The sequence below is a fragment of the Schistocerca cancellata genome, chromosome 7, assembly GCF_023864275.1.
Source record: "Schistocerca cancellata isolate TAMUIC-IGC-003103 chromosome 7, iqSchCanc2.1, whole genome shotgun sequence".
NCBI classification, from domain to species: Eukaryota; Metazoa; Arthropoda; class Insecta; order Orthoptera; family Acrididae; genus Schistocerca; species Schistocerca cancellata.
In genome coordinates this window covers 432,622,213-432,647,173 of record NC_064632.1, presented here as the reverse complement: position 1 = coordinate 432,647,173, position 24,961 = coordinate 432,622,213, and the positions used below count along the sequence as shown (strand labels likewise).

The 24,961-nt window shown below is 44.8% G+C and overlaps 1 protein-coding gene across 1 annotated transcript in view; it reads right to left on the bottom strand.

The window, feature by feature from the left end:
• Positions 1-24,961, bottom strand: part of LOC126092810 (hemicentin-2) — a 209,040-nt gene that overhangs the window by 56,435 nt on the left and 127,644 nt on the right. Inside the window, exons 2-3 of the mRNA XM_049908539.1 lie at positions 4,292-4,733; positions 1,261-1,457 (exon numbers count right to left, since the gene is read on the bottom strand). Coding sequence (XP_049764496.1) covers positions 1,261-1,457; positions 4,292-4,733 — 639 coding nt within the window. The remainder of the gene's footprint in view (positions 1-1,260; positions 1,458-4,291; positions 4,734-24,961) is intronic.

Sequence of the window (24,961 nt, the reverse complement as noted above, 5' to 3'; positions counted from 1 at the left end):
AGGCTATTTACAATTTGTACAGAAAACAGATGGCAGTTATAAGAGTCGAGGGACATGAAAGGGAAGCAGTGGTTGGGAAGGGAGTAAGACAGGGTTGTAGCCTCTCCCCGATGTTATTCAATCTGTATATTGAGCAAGCAGTAAAGGAAACAAAAGAAAAATTCGGAGTAGGTATTAAAACCCATGGAGAAGAAATAAAAACTTTGAGATTCGCCGATGACATTGTAATTCGGTCAGAGACAGCAAAGGACTTGGAAGAGCAGTTGAACGGAATGGATGGTGTCTTGAAGGGAAGATATAAGATGAACATCAACAAAAGCAAAACGAGGATAATGGAATGTAGTCGAATTAAGTCGGGTGATGTTGAGGGTATTAGATTAGGAAATGAGACACTTAAAGTAGTAAAGGAGTTTTGCTATTTGGGGAGCAAAATAACTGATGATGGTCGAAGTAGAGAGGATATAAAATGTAGACTGGCAATGGCAAGGAAACCGTTTCTGAAGAAGAGAAATTTGTTAACATCGAGTATAGATTTAAGTGTCAGGAAGTCATTTCTGAAAGTATTTGTATGGAGTGTAGCCATGTATGGAAGTGAAACATGGACAGTAAATAGTTTGGACAAGAAGAGAATAGAAGCTTTCGAAATGTGGTGCTACAGAAGAATGCTGAAGATTAGATGGGTAGATCACATAACTAATGAGGAAGTATTGAATAGGATTGGGGAGAAGAGAAGTTTGTGGCACAACTTGACCAGAAGAAGGGATCGGTTGGTAGGACATGTTCTGAGGCATCAAGGGATCACCAATTTAGTATTGGAGGGCAGCGTGGAGGGTAAAAATCGTAGGGGGAGACCAAGAGATGAATACACTAAGCAGATTCAGAAGGATGTAGGTTGCAGTAGGTACTGGGAGATGAAGAAGCTTGCACAGGATAGAGTAGCATGGAGAGCTGCATCAAACCAGTCTCTGGACTGAAGACCACAACAACAACAACAACTACTGCATAATTTGGTAACATACGCAGTCCTCAATTATTGCTCGATGGAGTATGGCAGAAGCCCAAATTAATGTTCCACGTTTGAGCAGTGTAGTCCTAATCGAGTGTACATGAATTAAACAATAACGTAGATTGACATACAGTCGCGCGGAAATATTGAAATTACCGCTTTTATACTAATGAGTGTCGGCCAGTGTGGAGATTCCAACTGACGCAACAAGACCTCCAGACCAGTGAAAAGAGCGGAGAGATGGGAATACTTACAGTTGACGCTAAGAGTGACGTTGGTGTCCAGACGCGCCCCATCTGGCAGGGCGCGGTTCCAGACGACGCAGCGGTAGACGGCTCCGTCATCAGTGCGCGCAGGAGTCAGCGACAGAACGGCCGTGGTCGGCGAGTCCCTCCACTTAGACGGTCGGATTTCCGCCTCCAGAGGATACGTGTTGCCATCCCGGTACCATCTGACCACAACACAAAAAGTTAGCAGGACCCTATAAACTAATGTTCTGTTGTGTACATACGGTAATGTTTCACTACCACCTGTGTCTCAAATTGTCAGCCCAGTTGAAGAACCCACTAGTATAACAGCGCCATGATACCATTGAGGGTGCATAGGTGTGTTTCATCAATTACAAGAGGAGGTTCGGTAAGTCATTCTTCATCCCTCGAGGTAATATCGCTGTCGCGGGTGCGGGCATATTCAGCTATAAAAAGGTGGAAGATTATATGTGTATCAGATACAACAGAGGACCTAGAGTGGAACCCTGTGGTACACCATGTGTGATTCTCTATTGTTATTTAATTAATATGGGACTGATACAAGCTGTTCTCTGTTATGCACGTAATATTTTAGAAAATGACTCTCTAATATCTACTGTTCCATAAATATTTCAACTTTCGAATGAGAACATCTTTGTTCAGGAAAGGATGCCAGCAGGGTGCACGATGTGACAGAATCTGCCATTCACCTGCACGCTGTCATTTCACTGTTGAGTCAGAGAGCCATGCAATTGCGGGAGGAATCTCTGGCAGTAAAGGGCAATTAACTGCCGTTAGTAACGCCAAGTGTCCGAGCGTGGCCTCCCTCATACCGGTCACCTCTGCAGGACGAAGCAACGCTATTGTGATGAGAGGGCAGAAACAAATTTAAATGTATATGTGTCCTCTATTTTAGCAAATAACGAGACGAATATGGTAAAGCCTTCAAAATTTTGTGTAAAGTCTAGACACCAGTATGAAGCTTTTATGCTGGAGTTTTTAGTGTGCTGCTGACAGTGCGACTTATTCTTTTTATACTAGCGATCTGCCAGATACGGCTACCTGCTCTATTGCTTTAATTTTTTGCACTAAATTTCTACTTTTACTGAATACAAGAAGTTAAAAGTGAGACATTCGTATTTCTCTCTCTCTCTCTCTCTCTCTCTCTCTCTCTCTCTCTCTCTCTCTGTGTGTGTGTGTGTGTGTGTGTGTGTGAGAGAGAGAGAGAGAGAGAGAGAGAGAGAGAAAGAGGGAGAGGGAGAGAGCTAGACGAGAGAGAGGATGTTTCAGCACTTTTTTCATATTTTAATTCTTGTCGAAGTTTCAGTATTCTGCAACATTTATCCACACTCGTCTAAAAAAAAATTAGTGTGAGCAATGAAGATATCAATTCTTGTCAAAGATTTATTGTTCTGCTTCTTTTATCCACAATCGTCTAAAAAAAAATTTTGTGCGAGCACTGAAGACATTGGGTAACATTGGTAAACTTGCCTCGTCAAATTCGGATACAATCCTAAGCTTTCGATGACTGCCTTCATCATCGTCGTCAGGGGCTATGTCTGACTGTCTTGTGACTGGCGATGTTCCCATTTTCCAACTAAGCCAAGAGCAACAAAACGTAGCGCGGCATCTATTCTGCGATGCAACAGCGAGCAAGATGGATAGTGTCCTAAACAGGCAAGTAATCAGATCGGTCTTCCGGCCAGCCCGGATAATTAAAGAAGTGGTGTGACCTGTTACAGACGGATTGAGAGTATCCAAGGTTTACGCTGTCCAATCACATTAATGTGACCACCCGTCAAAAGCCTGAACAACCACCCTTTTGCAACGTGGACCGCTGCGAGACGTGCAGGAACAGAGTCTGTGAGGTTCTGGATTCAGGCAAACTCCAGTGTCGTGGCCAGCCACGAAGACTTTCTCCAGACCAAACAGCCCTCTCTTCAGGGCTGAACATTTCCGATGATTGTAGCAGGGCGTTTACTTGGACGTTTCACATCGCACACGCCAATGGCCATCTTTCATCTTAAAAGTCCACCTGTCGCCACTCACTGGACGTTCATTTGCGCTATTGGCGTGCAAATTCCAGCCTCCGTCGCCGATGCACAGTAGACAGTTCGGTTGTATGAACCGCCTGCTGTGGAGGCACCTTAATAGTTAGACAATCAAAGTGATCCTGTAAAGGTTCAGTTTTTAACGATGAGATGCGGAACCTTCAAAACCGTTGCTCCTGCTGATGATGATAGGGACAGACATCGAAAGCTTTGTATTCTATCTGATTTTGAGGTGGCAAGTCGACCAAGAACTTTTCATCCAGGACTCCATCGTGAAAGACTTTGTAGCCACTGTTGTACGCCCACAGCATCACATTATCATTAGCCAGAAGCCCAAAGCCGCCAATTCACAGGCCGACCAGTCGACCAAGCCTTCTTGCCAAGCAGGTCTGCCTTGACGCGTTCGCCTTTGTGTTGTACGATTTTGTAGCGGTCGTACCCAGGATCTGGGTCCGACAGCTCCACCTGCCCACTGCTACCTGCTAGCCCCTGCCACCCTACAATCGGTACTTTTCCCTTCAGTTTTGGCCTGATGAAAACTGCCAGCATCTGGGCGCTAGTAGGGTCCGCCATGCAGTCGCAGTGTGACCACAAACAGTCAGACACTTAGTGATGGGGAATGGGGGGTGGAGGTGGGGGGGGGGGGGCGATCGAGCGTTGGCCGACTCGTCGGCCTATGAAAGGGAACCTTAAAGGTGCCCGTTCACAACCCGACTGATCCACCTACCCGATCGCCGACCCGTCACAATGTGTGTGTGGACACTGGCGGCTGAATCTTCCTGCTGCCCTGACGGAGTGTGGGATGGCAAGTAAGGGTTGCGTCTGGCAGAGTTCGCCAGTGGAACCGATGGACCGGAAACTGAGACCCAAACGCGAGACCATCGCCCACGCATAGGCGAACGTGTCGGGACCACCCTACTTGGCGGACGAGTAGTCCGCCTGTGTGTGGGAGATTTTAGGCGAGTGACAAAACTGGTAGCATTTACCTGATGGTGGGAGAGGGCGACCCCCCGACGGAGGAGCAGGCGAGCTCGGCGGGCTTGCCCTCGGTGAGAGTGGGCGCAGGACCGGGAGCCACCTGCGGCGGCCCCGGCGGCGACAGCACGGTCAGCTCGTAGGCCTGCAGGTGCAGGCTCTTGCCCGTGCCCGGCTCCTTGATGTGGCACTCGAAGCGGCCGTGGTCGAGCTCGTAGCTGGAGTTGGTGATGAGCAGGTCGTAGACGCCCTCCTCGGGCCGGTGGTCGAGCGCGTAGCGGGTGTCGAGCGGCGTGCGCTGCACGGCCACGTTGTCCTGGCCGCGCCGGTTCGTGCGCGTCCAGTAGTACGTGCGCTCGGCGCGCTCCGTCGACGCGCCGTACCGGCACTCCAGCGTCACGTTCTGGCCCTCGCGCGTGTCGCGCGACTCCTCCTGCGCCGCCCACGCCGGCCCTGCGAGCACACGCGCAAAGCACACCTGTCAGCGCTCTGAACACGAGGAACAGTCACAAAGTTATAATTATCAGCTCGGAAAAATAAAGTTACGTAATAACGTTTATGCTTGTTTGGACGTGCATGCCTTGCAGTCGTAGAACATGACAAAACCTGCGGTACAGTTCCGTCGCACGCCACTAGGCGACCCAAAACGAAAGGGCCCCCTTCGAATAAACACACTGGGCAACAGAGTTAAAGGATCACTTTCTCGAAACCCAGTAATTCCCACCCACTGCAAAGCACAAGTTTGAAATCTGGCTCAAAGTTGCGTAAAACCTTCCTCTGTAATGCTGTCCACGCGTGGTGTCACGTCACACTCGGGCTCGTCGACGCTTCAGACAGCAAGAAGGCGACACTTGCGAAGAAGAAGCCCAAGCTCAGAAGTTCCTGAGATGTATGAGGTGGGTTAATGATGTCATATTGGCACCAAATGTCACCACAATTCAGCCCAGTGCCACTGTGGACGTGACACACAATCGGAAGTTCGTCACACCCCCCTCTCACCAACATTTAACCCCTTATTTTCCCTCCTCTACGATGGAGGTGAGAACCGCGAAGCCCAGCGTTGAAATCACTCGGTTTTCTTATCAGTGGCTGAGGAAGACATTCCAGACACACTGTCGCTCCGGATCGGCGTGAAGAGGCCGCAGGGGATGACATAAAGAGCGTCAGTGAAACCACCGCTTTCCCTCGGGCGTTGATTCACATACATTACACCGTCGAAAACGACCGTTCGCAGTGCGATGACGAACAGGAGGACGTTGTGATTTCGTAGACTTTCCCGGCGTAATAACTGCTGATATTCTTCACGGGTTTGCAGCCGGATCATGTCGTCGACCAGACACAATATTTCGGCGCACCAGCTGGCCGCCATCTTCAGGTGAGTTAATGCTCATGCACTGCCTCCGCCGAAATATTGTGTCTGGACGGCGACATGATCCGGCTGCAACCCCGTGAAGAATATCAGGAAGACGCTGACGGCCGCTGGCACCCTCGGGCGTTTCAACCCATCTCTAAGTAAACTGTGGCGATGCATCGCCATCGAACATTATCGCATCCGGTTTGAGCGCCGCGTTACCTGAACTGTTGCTCTCGTGTACAGGTTGGAACTGCTAGGAGTAGTTCAGACCCATTCGACGATATTTGGACTAATCCAAATGACGAAGTCCTGGGCGCTTGCATCTCCCTGCGGCCTTTCCGTACCGATTCTGAGCGTCGCTGCGCCTGGAACATTTCCCTCGGCCAGTCATAAGAAAACAGCGTAATTTCAACGCTGGGGGTCGTGGTTGTGTCCTCCATCGCGGAGACATCAAAAGAAGAAGTGAAATGTTGAGACACGTCCACTGTTGTTCATGGCAGAACTTCAGTGAAACCTCGTGCCGATGTGACATCATTAACCACATTACACATCTCTTGAGTTGAGCTGTGACATTTTTTTTCGCCTGAGTTGACACCTTGCTGTCGTCCAGACCGAGGGTGATACCGCGCGGCACCACGCTTTTGCACCACTGCTTGTACGCACCTTTGAGTTAAATTTCAAAGTTAAGCGTCGCAATGGGTGGGAATTACGCAGTGACAAAAATGTTACTGCGCTGTCTATTTTTCGAAAATCGAAATATAAAATAAATTAAGTAAATGTAAATCAGCTATCTGCGGGACTTTGTTCATTATAACGATAAGATTTAAATACCACTCGGTTTATTAGGTAATCCTACCTTGTGATACAGAGAGGTGATCAAGACCTGGGTCAAATTTTCCGTGCTCGTTTCGACCAATTCCTCGTCGGAGGATACGATTACACAAAACGGTTGAAATACGCTAAGTCAAAGAACGAAGTTTACGCGCTTCACAGACAGACGGCATTCGCGGCTTCCCTTCCTCTAGTTACTTTGACCACTGTGGTGTCATGAAGACCATCCGGACACGGATGTAAACCATACAATAAAATTTGCCAATTCCTGACAAAGAGGACCCTGTGCTAGATTGGATGCACACTAGGAAAAAGAAAAGCATCCACTTCCTCCCCTCGTGTTCAAAAACCTGCCACCGCGGACTATTCACGTAAACGTCATGTTATTAGGTTGATGCGTATGTTCGTAAAGTTTTTGTTTTGCACGTTGGTATTCCGTATGCTATAGGTTTATTTATCGATTGCCTTTTTTTTATTTGTAATTCACTGTTATTTGAGTTTACATATTGTCATTTGGAGACAATGAGTGGTGCTGTGGGACGCTACAACACGGAGTGCCAAGTGGAGGAATCGGAACATTTCCGACATATCCTTCTGTTTGAGTTCAGTAGAGGGCCGACAGCAACGGAGGCAGCCACAAACATTTGCGCCGTTGCGTCGTGTATGGGGATGATGCTACTGCACAGAGCACGGCAAAGAAATGGCTTTCTTATTTTAAGGAGGATCGTTTTGACGTTAGTGGTTCTCCACGTTCAGGAAGACTTTCGGCGTTTTCTCAAGACCGTTTATAAGCACTAATCCACAACGATACATGTCAGTATATTGGAGAACTGCCAGATGTGATGAATTATGATCGTTCCACTATAGTGCGGCATTTTCATGTGATATGGACGGTTCAGAAATCAGGTGTATGAGTACCACATGCACTAAGCTACGCCGGCCGGAGTGGCCAAGCGGTTCTGGGCGCTACAGTCTGGAACCGCGCGCCGCTACGGTCGTAGGTTCGAATCCTGCCTCAGGCATGGATGTGTGTGATTTTTGAACCACTTTTTGAACCACTAAGCTACAATCAAAAAATCAGGGGTGGCCATTTGTGCATCTCTGCTTGCTCGTCATCAATTGGTTCGTGAACAACACCGACCTTTCATACCGTGTATCGTTACTGGTGACGAGAAATGACGTCATAACATAAGGAAAAGAAAGGAATGGTTGAGCCCAAACAAAGTAACAACTTATGCGCGCTTCCACAAAAGATAATGTTACGCATCTGGCGGCACAGCGACGATATGGTGCACTAGTAATTGCTTCCCCGAGGTGTAACATCACTGCTGACATTTCTTGTCAACAACTGAGAAGTCTTGCAGGCACAATACCAAGAATAACGGCCAGGAATGCTGCGGAAGTGATGCTACTTCACGGTAAAGCCCGCCTGCATTCTGCTAGACTGACAAAAACATTAAACAGGAGTTTGGCCGGGAAGTAAATCCGCACTCACCTCATTCACCTGACCTTGTGCCCTCTGATTTTCACCATTTCCGCTATCTATCCAATAACCTTCAGGGAACTTCCTTGCGCTCCGAACATGGTTCGCCGGCCGCGGTGGTCTAGCGGTTCTAGGCGCTCAGTCCGGAACCGCGCGACTGCTACGGTCGCAGGTTCAAATCCTGCCTCGGGCATGGATGTGTGTGATGTCCTTAGGTTAGTTAAGTTTAAGAAGTTATAGGTTCTAGGGGACTGATGACCACAGATGTTAAGTCCCATAGTGCTCAGAGCCATTTTTGAACATGGTTCCACTAGTTTTTAGCCGAAAAACCACGTAATTTCTACTGTCGCGGTATCGAAAAGTTACCCTAGCGTTGGCAGACTGTTGTAAGTAGTGACGGACAATATATTATTGATGACTAAAGTCTCTGTTGTGTGTATCTGTTGGTGTATTAAACGCATGGGAAAACGCTACGAACTTACTCACCAACCCGAAATTTAAACCGGAACACAAACTTAACTCTGACTCCCCTGTATTAACACACACTGCAAGTACCCTGCGTAACGCAAATCGTCCACAGGCTGGAGTTGACAGTAAAAACATGGAAGTACACGGAAAATGCACACCTGTCATTACTTTTCTGCTAACTTACATTCTCCATAGACGAGCAGCATTTCTACTTCTCTTCATTGGTGTACACTGTACTAAAACAACTCTTCATTGGTGTACACTGTACTAAAATAAACCTTCCATTGTCCATAGATGAGAAGCATTTCTCTTCACTGATAATCGTTGTACTCAAACAAACGATTGACTGAATGATCGGAAACTCAAGCATGGTAGCTTCACAGCTTTTGCTTCATACATATTTTAATTTTCCTTCTGGACAATAAGTTAGTGTTTGGTGGTCAAGATGAAGATAAGAATAGATGAATGTGTGTGAACTTCATCACAACCTGGGAGCACCTACAGCAATTTGAGCCAAACTTCGTACATATATGTCTTACCATTTGGAAAAATACACCGCTGACGTAAGATACCCTTAGCACACCTAAGCGGCGTGCCAGACGAGTGAAGGGGTAACATATCCAAATAAACTAAAATGCGTATTATTTCTGTGACTCTTGATCTATGTAAACTGGAACTGTACGAGCATGACAATGTTTGATTAACCAGACCAGGTTCCTACTGCAACAAACCATGCTGTGATGACAAAGGATTTGAAAATGGTTGGAGACTGAAGACTGTAATTTTTTAATGGCCTGTACAACCGATACTGCAAATGAGCTGATTGTCATTCGGTATCAGTGTGACTAGAACGTTGGATCTTCTTTTGTATTATGAAGCATACACGCCCAATGAATGACGATTAGTGTTTCTCTGATGGTATATTTCTGATATCAAGACCAGTAAGGGTATGAGTAACACTTCGTTATTTGTCTTCTTATATGACTAGAAAATCATAGATCTCTGATGCCATCAATCTTCCAGACATCGTACTGCCATTTACTTCAATAAAATAAAGAAAATATGATATTTTCACGCTGTCATATCAAGAGTGCCTTATTTCACTTCTTTGCGTCAGTTCAAGACGGTCGTATTTTTCTGTGTGTTGGCTACGATGAACCTGGCTGACCTAGTAAAAGGCCGTATGACAGCAATATAGCAGTGTAAAGGGCAATACTTAGTATTGTAATAACGACAACCAACGAGAGTGAAATTTCTCCGGAGAATATGTCTCACGAAATGACCATAAAGATTAAATCAGAGAGAGTCGAGCCCATTCGGATGCTTACCAGCAATCGCTCTTCCCGCGAACAATGCGCAGTTGTAATAGGAAAACGGGGAAGGGAAACCGGTACAAAAAGTACCCTCCTCCACACACCGTCAGGTAAGGAAATGTTTTATCATTTATGTAGTAAATTATTAAATTACGACGTTAACTACGAAATAACTTGTTCCAGTAAGCCGGCCGGAGTGGCCGCGCGGTTAAAGGCGCTACAGTCTGGAACCGCACGACCGCTACGGTCGCAGGTTCGAATCCTGCCTCGGGCATGGATGTGTGTGATGTCCTTAGGTTAGTTAGGTTTAAGTAGTTCTAAGTTCTAGGGGACTTATGACCATAGCAGTTGAGTCCCATAGTGCTCAGAGCCATTTGAACCATTTTTGTTCCAGTAAGGAACAACAAACAGAAAAAGCCGGAGCAGAGTTAGAAAACATGGTTTAATCTGGTAATAAAGACGTATTTCTAGGAAAGGCAGCCGCGAGAAACAGCTCAAAAGACTGAACTCTAAAGAGAGCTACTTTCAGATCGTACGGCAGTGAGAAAAGCTATTTACGTGCGGAATGCCGAGTGGAGCCGGCACAGTGTTGCAATGGTGTTGCGAGTTGGACCTACTCATTGGCAAGCGGAAACGTGACTGCGAATTCCACGGAGTTTCCGGCCGGTACAGAGCTGGACAGCGGCCTCTCGCACCCGAGTTGTTCGCTGGCGTTCCAAACATTCTGAAGCGAGTTTCCAGGCCTGAGAGAGAGAGAGAATAGCAGTTCAGGTTACACATTACAGGGTCCTGTCGGTTGACTTGACGTCGATGTCTCTAGAGGGTTTCCAGATGCCTATTCATCAACCCTGGCCGTCCTTGTCTTTTTCATGAAAATAGTGGATGAAGCAAAGTTCCAAAATATTTTCTTCACACGACCGATTTTGCTGCAAGTGTCCAATAAAAAACAGATTTGTCGACATATTTCTGTACTTCTATGTTTGTAAATTCGAAAAAAGTAAAATGCCTAAATCCCAATTACCATTTGTGTCCATTTTCTTTGCATCTCATCTTCCTGCTATTGAATTGACGAAAGTGAGTAGGCTTAGGAAAAAGGATCATATATGGTTCAGCAAGCGCCAACCCTACATCCACATACAGGCAAACATAAATACAGACTTCACAAGCCACCATTAGGCGCAGGGTGGAGGATGCTTTGCGCCACTGATAAGTCATTCCCTTTCCATTTCCACAAGTAAATGGAACGAGGGAAAAACGACTATCTGTATACTTCCGTACGAGTCTTGATTTCTCTCGTCTTCGCGGTGCTTATGCACAATATATACGTACTCGTAGTTTGGTTTGGTTTTGTTTTGCTTTAGGGCGCAAAAAACAACTGGAGTCCAAGTCCGAGTCAAAACTATAGAACACGAAGATAGAGAGGAGTTAAAAAACGACTATACGTCAGTCCCAATTGACATAATAGAAGACAGCTAAAAACAGCCACGTGGAAAAAGGGCTAAAAAAAGGCACCATACGGTAACAGAGATCCAAAAGCAGAACAGTTCTACAATCTGTCAAAAATATCGGTTCTCTAATAATGTTCCGCGAAAATACTTGTTCCCTGCAGGGATTTCCGTTTGAATTAACCGAGTATTTCCGTAATACTAGCGTGTTGATCAAACCTACTGGTAATACACGAATTGTTTCGATGTTCTTCCTTTAATCCGACCTGATGGGGATCCTAAACACTCGAGAATAGGTTGTAGAAGTGCTTTCATTTATAGACGAACTCCACTTTTCTAGAATTGTCCCATTAACGGACCTTACATTTTAAATCAATTTCATGACGCTTTGCTACGTTACCCCTCGATATTTAATCGATATGACTGTGTCAAACAGCACAACACTAATGCTGTGTTCGAACGTTGCACGACTGCCCGCATCTCGTGGTCGTGCGGTAGCGTTCTCGCTTCCCACGCCCGGGTTCCCGGGTTCGATTCCCGGCGGCGTCAGGGATTTTCTCTGCCTCGTGATGGCTGGGTGTTGTGTGCTGTCCTTAGGTTAGTTAGGTTTAAGTAGTTCTAAGTTCCAGGGGACTGATGACCGTAGCAGTTAAGTCCTATAGTGCTCAGAGCCATTTGAACCATTTGCACGACTGTTTCTCCCACTCATCTGCATTAAGTTGCTTTATTCCATATTTCGGTCACGCAGCCATTCATCACATTAAACAGCATTTCATCCAAGTAGTACTGTATTATTCTATAGTCACTTAGCGACAACAGTTTCCAATACATCACAGCGTCATAAGTGTAAGTCTGTAGATGAAAACGGTAAGTAAGTATTTGTTATTTCAAAACTAATCGCCATAGCTGTTAATACAGTACATTTATCCCACTGTCAGACAAGACAGAAAATCCCGTCGTGGAAAGATGTTTGCAGCTGCATACGGAAACATGATTCTACTCAGACATGCACCTCCTCCTCCGTAGCATATCGACGGCTGCGAATGTCTTTCTTCAGGGCTCCAAAAATATGGAAATAGCACGGGGAGAGATCGGTACTATACGAAGGATGTGTAATGGCTTCCCAGCGAAACTTCTGCAGCGAAATCGAAACAGCTTTGGCAACACGTAGGAGTGCATTATCCTGCAACAGAATGATGCCATCTGTCAGCAAACCGGGCGATGGACTTGAAGGTTCAAAATGGCTCTGAGCACTATGGGACTCAACTGCTGAGGTCAGTAGACCCCTAGAACTTAGAACTAGTTAAACCTAACTAACCTAAGGACATCACAAACATCCATGCCCGAGGCAGGATTCGAACCTGCGACCGTAGCGGTCTTGCGGTTCCAGACTGCAGCGCCTTTAACCGCACGGCCACTTCGGCCGGCGGACCTGAAGGTGTGCTTCAATTTTTGCAGAGTGTCCACGTAGCACTGTTCGCGCCACCAAGTCCAAACGCCCTAAATGTTCACGGACAGCCATTATTCTGCAACAGAATGATGCCCACCCACATGCTGCCAAGTTTGTTTCGACAACGTTGCCAAAGTTTCGCCCTTAACGCATCCTCCATATAGTACCAGTCTCACCCCAAGTGATTTGCTTCGGACTAAGAGGTGCACACTTGGCAACAATAATGGTTTTGAGGCAATCGCAAACACTCCGCCATGGCGGCAATGACCGTCATGTCTCATGGTAAGACAAATATATTAGCAGTTATGGTTAGTACTTTTGGTATACCGGCCTCTGTGGCCGAGCGGTTGTAGGCGCTTCAGTCTGGAACCGCGCGACCGCTACGGTCGCAGGTTCGAATCCTGCCTCGGGCATGGTTGTGTGTGATGTCCTTCGGTTAGTTAGGTTTAAGTAGTTCTAAGTTATAGGGGACTGATGGCCTCAGATGTTAAGTCCCATAGTGCTCAGAGCCATTTCAACTATTTGAACTTTTTCTATAAAAAACAGTTTCCTTACTTTTTTCTATCTGTCTCGTTTTCATTTAACTGGGCGTCATAAATAGTAAGAGGCTCCTGCTAACCGTATCCTATCGTCAGATCGTTTATGTGTATAGAGAACTATGGCGATCCTACAGCACTTTCCTGGGTCACTCTTGGTACCATTCGCTTTGCAGGACAATGTTCCAGGCTCTGTTACTTAACTCTGACCACTTGTACATCTGTGAACTTATTTAGTGTGCTCGGACCTTCGTTAATAGTACGCAGTGTGGCATGGGGTCAAACGATTTCCGGAAATCTAGCAATATGAACTCTGCCTGTTGCTCTGTACATCGTGCACGAGAAATGAAAGCTGAGTTTCGCACGAGCGATGGTTTCTAAATCAGTGCTAGTTTGTGGACAGAAGCTTTGTTCTCAAACATTTTAGCACATTAGTAGTCATCATCGATGAATTACTGACGTCCTCATTGCCTCCTCGCGATATTATTTCTCATATTTTACGATGAATCAATGATTGCGCAATTGTAAAATAATTGTCTGTAAAAGCTATGCGGAGGCCATTTCGATTCGGTTAACCTTTGCAAATACCTGCCACTACCCTTACACACTCTACAATTGAACTCAAATGGCGTGTATTCCTTGTAAAAGTATCAGGCTTTTGCTGTTCCATGAGTACAACCGCAGCTGACCGACTGTTTTCAAATGGTTCAAATGGCTCTAAGCTCTATGGGACTTAACATCTGAGGTATTCAGTCCCCTAGACTTTGAATTAGTTAAACCTAACCCAACCTAAGGACCTGACACACATCCATGCCCGAGGCAGGATTCGAACCTGTGACTGTTTTCACGATTCATAAATAATTTTCTTTTCCGGATTTTCTTAAATGAAACAGGGTATCGTATCAAAAGGACGACCTTTCCTACATAAATGTCGACACCGTGTATTCGACAATGATTCCAACAAGAAAGAAAGAAATGGATTACTAAGCAGGTGTTTTGCAGAGTCAGGACTGAATTTAGCTGGCTGGTGGTCTATAGAAAATCTGACAGGAGACGACTTCCTAGCATCTTCTGTTAGTCACTCCCTGTGTTTTCCGCGGTTAACCCACCATGATGTCCTCACAACTTCCTTTCCCAAGTATACTTGGTGGGAATTTCTCGCAATTAATATCTCATTATTTAGTCGTCACCGCGTGCGTTAGTCACACAACGAGCTAGCAGCGACCGGCATAAGAAGCAGATTCTGCTTCTTGTCAAAGTTTCTCTCAAATTTCACCTACAAAAAACTGTAACGGAGGAAAAACTTCAGTGCAATATTCAGCTCTTGAATGGCATTCGACAGCAAAGAGTTTCGCAAAGAAAGTACTGCAACTGCATCTTGGCGCGGCCGCACGAATCGCTTCTGCATAAAACAGTAGCACAGTACGAGAAGAAACTTCTTGTAATGGAAAACAGCGACTCGAAACTAAGGCCACCCTTGTCGCATATTATAGATTTACAGAAAACTTTGTACTAGCACGTAGGAGACATCTTAAAACCCCACACAGTAGAAACACCCACTGACGATAACGTTATTTTAAATTATGTTACCCGTTGATTGCTTGCAACACGAAATAAATCGTGGAACTTTATCTACACAAATAATTTATCTCAGTGTTTCGACTTTGACAACTATGATTTCCCATGCTTGCAGCGTATAAATAAATGGAAATTTTCCCAAACATGCTAGTGTATTAAAAACTAAAAAGAAAATGTGTTATCAAATATCGTCTGACTTCAAACGATATGTGACGGCAGGAGACAATTGTAGTTAATGTATTAAATATTCTCGGTGCACTTGTCGTGTTAATTCCCCATTAATACATGCAGCTAACGGCATATACTTAATACAATAATGTAGAAGTTGTTACAGCAGCGTCTACTATGCATTCCATTTTACTAGAAGCATTCCAACAAATCTACGTCTTTGACTCATATCACTGATTTTACGTGATCGTCCCATTCGAGACCACAATTTCAGATTTACTGACTCCTTCAGGTGTTATTAACGCTCTTAGGTATTTGAAAACTTTAGAACTGTTATTATCCCCTGACCTATTCGTAAGCCATTCCCACTGCCTCCATCTAGTGTTCTATGATATTTGCATTAATACCTAAGTCAGATTCTCGCCTTTTTTCGAATATGAGAAGCACACATCATTTTCATCTTGGGCTACAATCTGAAACAGTCGGCAAACGGAAGCCTTCAGATACCTTCACACAATGACAGGCAAACGAAAGCCTTCAGTTATCTTCACACAATGACACTTGATTCTCAAATGACAAGACGCATTTAGTACATATAATTATCTTAGACAGTATGTGGGATATACAGCTGAAATTCTTTCATCCGTTGTCGTTTTTTTTTTTAGGTTCACTTGCTTCTTTCCCTGCTATTTGTTGATGACTTTCAGGTGACGCACCATGGTTTTTTTATACGCTTCTGTCACTATTGTGTGCCATTTTCTGCCTTTAGCTCCTTAATATTTTTATAGAACTGGTATCAATTTTAGTGGAGGGAAAGAACAGTATTGGCCCTCAGCGTCTTAGTTCCTGTAGCGCGTAAAAATTAAAAAAAAGGTTCAAACGGCTCTGAGCACTATGGGACTTAACATCTGAGGTCATCAGTCCCCTAGAACTTAGAACTACTTAAACCTAACTAACATAAGGACATCACACACATCCATGCCCGAGGCAGGATTCGAAACTGCGACCGTAGCTTCCAGACTGAAGCGCCTAGAACGCTCGGCCACAGCGGCCGGCCAAAAATTAAAAATAAGTACATACATATTTACAAAAGACTTGGTGTCAGTGTTAGGCAATGTAGATTTCGCGAAATGCGCACTACTCGATGAAATTAACATTTACGGAGCCGGTATGTTAGACCTATAATAAATGGCTGTGCTAGGCAGCGTTTTTGAAAATTTACGAGAATGTCGTCAGAAGTTTGATAGTATTTCTTTATTCCTATTCTTATATAGGCGCTTAACCTTAGTATATTTCAGTCAACAGGGAAATTTTAAGCGATAAATGATTGGTTCCATAAATAGCTAAGGGTGCTAATAAACTCACTCTTTATTTAATTGCTCGTGGTCTTGTGCTTAGCGTTGCTAACTCTCGATTATGGAGCCCCAGGTTCGATTCTCTACCGGGTCGGAAATTTTCTCCGCTAGAGTCGTATATATATATATATATATATGTGTGTGTGTGTGTGTGTGTGTGTGTGTGTGTGTGTGTGTGTGTGTGTTGTCCTCATCATCATTTCATCATTATCGATGCGCAAGTGGCGTCAAATAAAAAGACTTGCCTAGGGAGTCGAACTGCCCAGAACGGAACTCTAAGCCAAAACTGTAGTACGAACATTTCATTTGTGATAAAATTTAATTTTAATCAATAGCATTTTACGCTTTTAAAATCTTTTGCATACTGTGAGATTCAGGTTACTCAAATTATGTGCAAAGACTTACTCAGCAAGACAGTGTGTCAGTGTGTCCTAGTACGTCACTCTCCTGTTGTTCGAACTCCTGTCACAGTTCATTCAAGACTCAGTGACCTGTGACAGCAGAATCTTTATATCTTTGAGCGGTGAAGGTTAAGCTAAACGGACTTGCGTATTTCGTGTTCCAACCGAGGTTCAGCTCTGCGACTTTTCTGTTTCCCGGTGCGTATTTTACCACTAGAGCATCAGGACCGACTGGCTAGAGTAATGGTTCGTCCCCGGAATAGGGATTCTCTTATACGTATGTACAATAGGTCAGGATTTCCCCCTGTCTAATTATTTCTATAGCGATTGTGCCGGCTGTCGAGGGGAAAGGTGGGGGGGGGGGGGTTACAAACGATGTTGGAGCCCGATAACATCACAGGTTGCCGCCCCCAATACCCTTACTTTAATGTAGAACGCTACGGGATAGGCGGCTGTCCGCCTACACGCCAGTCTGCCTTGTCATGTTAAAGGGGATCCGCCACATTACTCCTGCAACTGCTTCCAGATGCCTATAAAATGCAGTAATAGCAAGTGCTTGTTAAAGGATGAAAGGCACTGGCACACGGAAACGCCAGGGAAGAGGGCGAAAGTCGGACAGGACGATCTTCAGTGGTGCAGACGCAATATTTGCAGATACCTCAGAGAACCTGGAGATTTGGATCAAATATAGTATTACGATGGGTCACACGAACAAACAAAGCGTGAGCCAGTGATAGCACACAGCGTAGATGGTGGTTTCTACAGTATAATAAGAGTATCTCCAAAAATAAGGGGAAAAAATAGCCTTTCACTGAGAAATTTCTCTCTTCATTCCGTGAAAGATTCAGGGTAACAGTGCAATCTTAACAGTTAATCTATTGCTTAACACATGCTAGAAAGTTTCGTAGGTAATCATGTTTAATCAGATTTTACTTCACGTTTCAAACAGATTTTGTGAAAGTAGTGGACTTTGTGAATCGCGCGAGATTTCATTACTTGTTGTTAACTTCCGCTACGTTTTAAATAAGAATATTGTGCGTGTTAGCGACCTTTATATAGCATTATCCTGGAAGCAACTGCGGACAGTGGAATTAAGTTACCATATTAGAAAGTAAACAGCTTACTGGCTTTTACTGTCACAGCAGCGGCATCTCTGAATGCTGTACGTTCTCCTTTAAAAGTGCTCCGTACTTTCCCAAAATTGTCCAAATGAGGACCTTCCGTACAAGAGACTTATTTCGTTTCCATTCGTAACATCTTTTCCCCTCGGGGACTGGCTTTTGTGTCGTCCTTACATTTGTATCGCCATAAATGACATTATACTGTTGAGATTACTATATGGGCACGTCCCCAAAGCCAGTAACGTAAAAAAATAAAAGAAGTAACAAATCATAGATATCTGAAGAATACGATAGACTCCGGATGTTTATCATAGATCTCGTCAGAAGACAGCTATCAGGTTTTCATTTTGATTTAAGCACCAGCTTGCATTTTTGATTCAAAGGGAGCTACCATTCCTTACAACAAATGAAAATAATGTTCAAGCCGTTCAAAAATTCCTTCCCGTCATTCGGCGATGATTCTTTCACGAAGACAAGAAATTTTCAGCAAAAATATGATAAAATTTGAACGATTCCTTAGGTATATTGAGAAAGTAAGTGGGCATATTGTACTTCCTTATGAGTCACCCGAAGTTATTTTTGGACACTATACGTTAAAAATTCAGCGACACCTGGGCTGGCAGTTTCGTTTCCACTTTTACCTTTTTCCTAAAATTTCTTTACCTTTTGTGGCTATATGGGCACGTCCCGAAATCCAGCAAATTAAAAAAAAAAGAGAGAAAATCCTAGATATTTTAAGAATATAACAGACTCTGTATGTTTACTATAAATCTTGTCAGAAGTAGGCTAAGTATATTTTCATTTATTTAGTTTTTTAATGGCATTGGGCTATTCAGCCAGACGCCGACTACGCTGGCACTTTTATTTTTTTATTTTTGGAAATGCCAGTCACCTTTCTAAACCACTCTGTTTACTTACTACATAAAAAGCAAAATCCTAAACTTTTTTGTAACTACTTGCAGAATATGAGATGATGTTAGATCGTGTGCGAGAAGATTCATCAATTCGTTCGTCAAATGCACACTTCGAAGAATACAGCATGGAGAATACTGGTGCAGCAGCAGTTACAAACAATGTTGTCATAAACAATATCTTTAGCAGTGGGTCCATATATAGACGTCAGTTCTGTTAGCGGATTATGCTGTAATGGGATGCAGCGAGACTGACGATCGGTACTTGTAACAGCTGCAACGAGTTGCAGGTGAAAGCTGTCTGTGCGAACGTACTTAGTTTATGACCCTGTGGAAATTCATGGACGGTTATACAACATAGGCTTTCGCTGCCGTATGCACATCTTTTTTCGATTTCTGTTTGACAGTCTGCGCTTAACGTTTCGGCTCCTAATGTTTTCGACATTATCAGAGACTATACAGATATAGTTAAATTACAGAAATAAACAGTCTCAGTAAGCCAAACTTTTTATATGAAACCAAGCAACTGACATAGGCCTAGATATTGAAAACTACGAAAGTTACTTGAACAGGAAAGTTGTAGCCTTCAGTGCTAAATAAAACAGTACCACCTACTTCCAATCTCCATAACGCACGTCGGCGCGACTCTGCGATCTATGGAAGGGGTCATATGACGTCACGACCCGATCGGCTAAGTATCGGCTGTTGTAATGAAATGACGCTGTTCCGAGTGTTACAGTGCGGGCTGTATACACTGCAGGACGCTGAAACGTCGTAGGTATGTTCATTAATCGGTGTGCTCGCGGAGTATGCTGAAATAATAATAGTTCTAAAATAATAATAGTTCTACTTTCCACAACCAGGTAAAAATATTCCCATGTAAGAGCCGGCCGCGGTGGCCGTGCGGTTCTTCGCGCTCCAGTCCGGAGCTGCGCTGCTGCTACGGTCGCAGGTTCGAATCCTGCCTCGGGCATGGGTGTGTGTGATGTCCTTAGGTTAGTTAGGTTTAAGTAGTTCTGAGTTCTAGGGGACTGATGACCACAGCAGTTGAGTCCCATAGTGCTCAGAGTCATTTGAACCATTTTTGAACCCATGTAAGAAGTCAGAATATGAAATGTTTCCTGGTTTGACGTCGTACGAGTATATGTTGTTTATCGCTCGGTGGCGTGAGTAGATTCCTTTCGCGAAGTGACTGTTGGTCTAAATGGTTAAGAAGGTTGAGGTTTTCCGTACGAAACGCAATGGCTATTGAGAAGAAAGACCTTGCACTGACGGTAAAATTGTTTTATCAGAACGGCAGCAATAGCTGCGCTGCATTGCGGAAATACCGTCAACAGGGATAGCTGCAAAATGGCCCCATGTCAATAAGTGGGCTAGAAAATACGAATAAGAAATTCGATGGAACTGGTTAATTAGGTGGTGCAGTTGTTGATGGAGTTGCTGTAGCTATAGCCGACTGTGCAACACATGCCTCAAATTCTGTAACCAGTGTTCGACCTGTGTCACGCGAATTCTCTCCCCCGGTCAGCAGTTCAAAAGGTATCGCGGTGCATTTTACACTGGTACCCCTACAAGATTCAGAATATGCACCAAATGAACTCCAAGATAGGCTACTAAGCATTGCCTCCGTCCTTAGCTTTTTGGCGTGCTTGGAAATGGATGACATGTGGCCAGGGAATATTCTTTGGACGGAGGAGGCACATTTTACTCTGCCGGGTGCCGTGAATCCACAGAACTGTCGCATATGCGGTTCCACTGCCTCACATGTTGTGGACGAATATCCACTGCATTCACATTATCTGATTGTGTGGTGTGGTTTCACAAACTTCTTCATTCTCGGTGCGTTTTTTGCCGAGGAGATGGCACCTCGCGCGCCTATTTGGTGTACAGTGGCCATCTATAAGGACCTCCTTGAGCAACACGTATTTCCAGCTTTGCAAGAACGCAACTGTATCCACAACACTATATTAATCCAAGATAGGGCGATACCACATGTCGCTTGCCAGGTGAAAGATTAGCTTCGACACCCTTTCGGTACCGAGCGCATCACACCTAAACAATTTCAAGATGTATGGTCTTCCACCGACCTAAATCCGTGCGACTTCTGGTTGTGACGATTGAAAGATCATGTCTATCGGGATGTACCCGGAATCTTCCTGATATGGAGGATAGTATACGACGACATATTGCTCTGATTACACAGGATATGCTGCGAGCAACAGCTGACCATGCCATGTTGCAGATGCAGCACGTTGCTGAGTCGGTAGACCATACTGAACACATGTTGCAAATTGTGACAATATCCTCATAAACGTTCCAGAACTACCGCTCTCATGTATTTAATTGTTCCTCCCCTTTTTCCTACACCCACTTCACAGTGTGACTGCTTACAGCACCATATTTTTACCTATTAGCAGAGAGTGAAAGTATTATTTTTTCAGCATGCTCTACCAGCGCAGCCTACGATGTTTCAGCGTCCTGCGCTGTACACAGCCCGCGCGATAGTATAATTATAACCATCAGGTGTAGACACTTCGGGGTGTTGAGGTTGTTTTACTCTGAAAGTTAACTACGCCTTTGTAGTCCTTTGAGTATGTCTCCAACACAAGGAGATGAATCGTTAAGCACAGAAACAAGTCATGCCACCGCCTCATGCATATAAAGGAAAAGCAAACAAGGATTCATGGACAGCATTTGAACATGCACGCGGCGCGTGCCGCTCACAAGGAAGAAGAGGAAAAATTGGGGTTTACATCCTATCGACGGCAGCATTAGAGACGGAGGAGAGGGTTTGGGCTGGAAAACAGCATCTGCGTTTCTGAAGAGACCCTCTTCACATTAGCCTACAGTGATACGCGTGAAAAGCAGAGGAACTGAATCCCTAAAATCAATGGTGTTCCGAACAAATCTACACCTACATCTACATTTATACTCCGCAAGCCAACCAACGGTGTGTGGCGGAGGACACTTTACGTACCACTGCCACTACCTCCCTTTCCTGATCCAGTCGCGTATGGTGCGCGGGAAGAACGACTGCCGGAAAGCCTCCGTGCGCGCTCGAATCTCTCTGATTTTACGTTCGTGATCTCCTCGGGAGGTACATGTAGGGGGAAGCAATATATTCGATACCTCATCCAGAAACGCACCCTCTCGAAACCCGGACAGCAAGTTACAACGCGATGCAGAGCGCCTCTCTTGCAGAGTCTGTCACTTGAGTTTGCTAAACATCTCCGTAACGCTATCACGCTTACCAAATAACCCTGTGACGAAACGCGCCGCTCTTCTTTGGATCTTCTCTATCTCCTCCGTCAACCCGACCTGGTACGGATCCCACACTGATGAGCAATACTCAAGTATAGGTCGAACGAGTGTTTTGTAAGCCACCTCCTTTATTGATGGACTACATTTTCTAAGGACTCTCAACCTGGTACTCGCCTTACCAGCAATTAATTTTATATGATTATTCCACTTCAGATCGTTCCGTACGCATACTCCCAGATATTTTACAGAAGAAACTGCTACCAGTGTTTGTTCCGCTATCATATAATCATACAATAAAGGATCCTTCTTTCTATGTATTCGCAATACATTACATTTGCTATGTTAAGGGCCAGCTGCCACTCTCTGCACCAAGTGCCTATCTGCTGCAGATCTTCCTGCATTTCGGTGCCATTTTCTAATGCTGCAACTTCTCTGTATACTACAGCATCATCCGCGAAAAGCCGCATGGAACTTCCGACACTATCTACTAGGTCATTTATACATATTGTGAAAAGCAATGGTCCCATAACACTCCCCTGTGGCACGCCAGAGGTTACTTTAACGTCTGTAGACGTCTCTCCATTGAGAACAACATGCTGTGTTGTGTTTGCTAAAAAAAAAACCCTCCCCCCTCCTCCCTAACGATTAGGATTCCAGTGCGACACGACGCCCCCTGGGGAAAACATGGCGGCATAGCGAGTGTGGAGCAGTAGTTTGGGTGCCGCTGTGCTGCTGCGAGCGCTGGCCACCTCGGCGTCGTCTCCTCGGCCGTCCGCCAGACCAGTTCCGAGAGGACGATCGACATTCCAGGCGCTCATTATTTCTGGAGCGCCGCTGTCGTATTAAGAACGGGACTGCCGATTATTCCCGGAAGCTGGCGCGGCTGGGCCGCTGCGGCGGTTCTGCATGCCTCGGAGCAGGAGACCATCTGCTCCCACATTCACGAGCTACGAGCCCTAGACCGTGCCCTCTGGTGGAAGGCGGGTCACACGGCCGCTACTTGACGAGAAATAACTCATTTGCGTAGGAAGTAATAACTACGACGGCAAGCCAGTAACTAAAGACATTTTTTTTTCTAGGATGAGATTTTCACTCTGCAGCGGAGTGTGCGCTGATATGAAACTTCCTGGCAGATTGAAACTGTGTGCTCGACCGAGACTCGAACTCGGGACCTTCGCCTGTCGCGGGAAAGTGCTCTACCATCTGAACTACCGAAGCACGACTCACGCCCGGTCCTCACAGCTTCACTTCTGCCAGTATCTCGTCTCCTACCTTCCAAACTTTACAGTAGCTTCTGTAGAAGGGACGTCCGTCTAAAAGTGGGCAGGTAAAACGCAGTAAGGTAGTTATAGAAACGATTGGTATTGTAGTTGTAAATTTTCGTAGCTGTGTTGGGAAAGAACTAGAGCTCCAAGCCCTAATAGAAAGCACTGATTCTCAAATAGTTATAGGTACAGAGAGCTGGCTAAAGCCGGAAATAAGTTCAGCCGGAATTTTTTCAAACGATCTTACAGTGTTCAGAAAGGATAGATTAAATACAGTTGGTGGTGGAGTATTTATTGCTGTCAGAGGTATTTTACCTCGTAGCGAAATTGAAGCAGATGGTTCGTGTGAAATGGTATGGGTAGAGGTTATACCTGACCGGACTAAACTATTAATTGGATCATTTTACCGCCCCTCCCCCCTCCCGACTCAGAATATATAGTTGCTGAACAGTTCAAAGAAAACTTTAGTCTCATTTCAAATAAGTACCCCGCTCATACAACTATAGGCGGTGGTGACTTCAATCTAACCTCGATATGCTGGAAAAATTATACGTTTAAAGCCGGTGGCAGGCATAAAACGTCATCCGAAATTGTACTGAATGCTTTTTCAGGTAATTATTTTGAACAATTAGTTCATGACCCCACTCGAACCGTAAATGGTTGTGAAAGCATACTTGACCTTTTAGCAACAAATAATCCTGGACAAATAGTGAGTATTGTGACGAATACAGGGATTAGCGACCACAAGGCAGTTGCTGCTAGGCTGAATACCGTAACACCTACAACCATCAAAAAGAAACGCAAAGTATATCTATTTAAAAAAGCTGATAAAAATGCTCTTAAGGCCTTTTTAAGAGACAGTCTTCGCTCCTTCCGATCTGAACATGTAAGTGTAGAAAAGTTGTGGATTGTTTTCAAAGAGATGGTATCGACAGCAATTGAGAGATATATACCACATAAATTAATAAGTGATGGTACTAATCCCCAATGATACACAAAACGGGTCAGATCGTTGTTGCAGAAGCAATGAAAAAAGCATGCCAAATTTAAAAGAACGCAAAATCCCCAAGATTGGCGAAGTTTTACATAAGTTCGAAGTATGGCGTGTACTTCAATGCGAGATGCTTTTAATGATTTCCACCACGAAATTCTGTCTCGAAATCTGGCAGAAACCCCAAAGAGATTCTGGTCATACGTAAAGCACACCAGTGGCAAGACGCAATCAATACCGTCACTTCGCGATAACAACGGTGAAGTCACTGATGACAGTGCCACTAAAGCAGTGTAATTAAACACGGTTTTCCGAAACTCCTTCACCAAAGAAGACGAAGTAAATATTCCTGAATTCCAATCAAGAACAACTGCCAAGAGGAGAAACATAGAAGTAGATATCCTCGGTGTAACGAAGCAGCTTAAATCACTTAATAAAGGCAAGGCCTCCGTTCCAGATTGTATACCAGTCACGTTCCTCTCATAGTATGCTGATAAAAATAGCACGTAGTCGTAGATGTTATTCTATTCTATTTCCGCTACCGCTTTCGGCAATTTGTTATGCTATCTTCAGGCCCCTTACGTACTTCTCAAAAGTAGTCGATATTAGCATACTGGGGCCATTTGGTTCTGGATGTCGTGAATTCGTAGCTCAAGTGCTTCCTTCGGAGACCTGACTGATTTTTTGTCGGATGGCGAATTCCATAGACGGGCACCGTCGATATTCCATGCCCTGCTTTTCCCTTCGTCC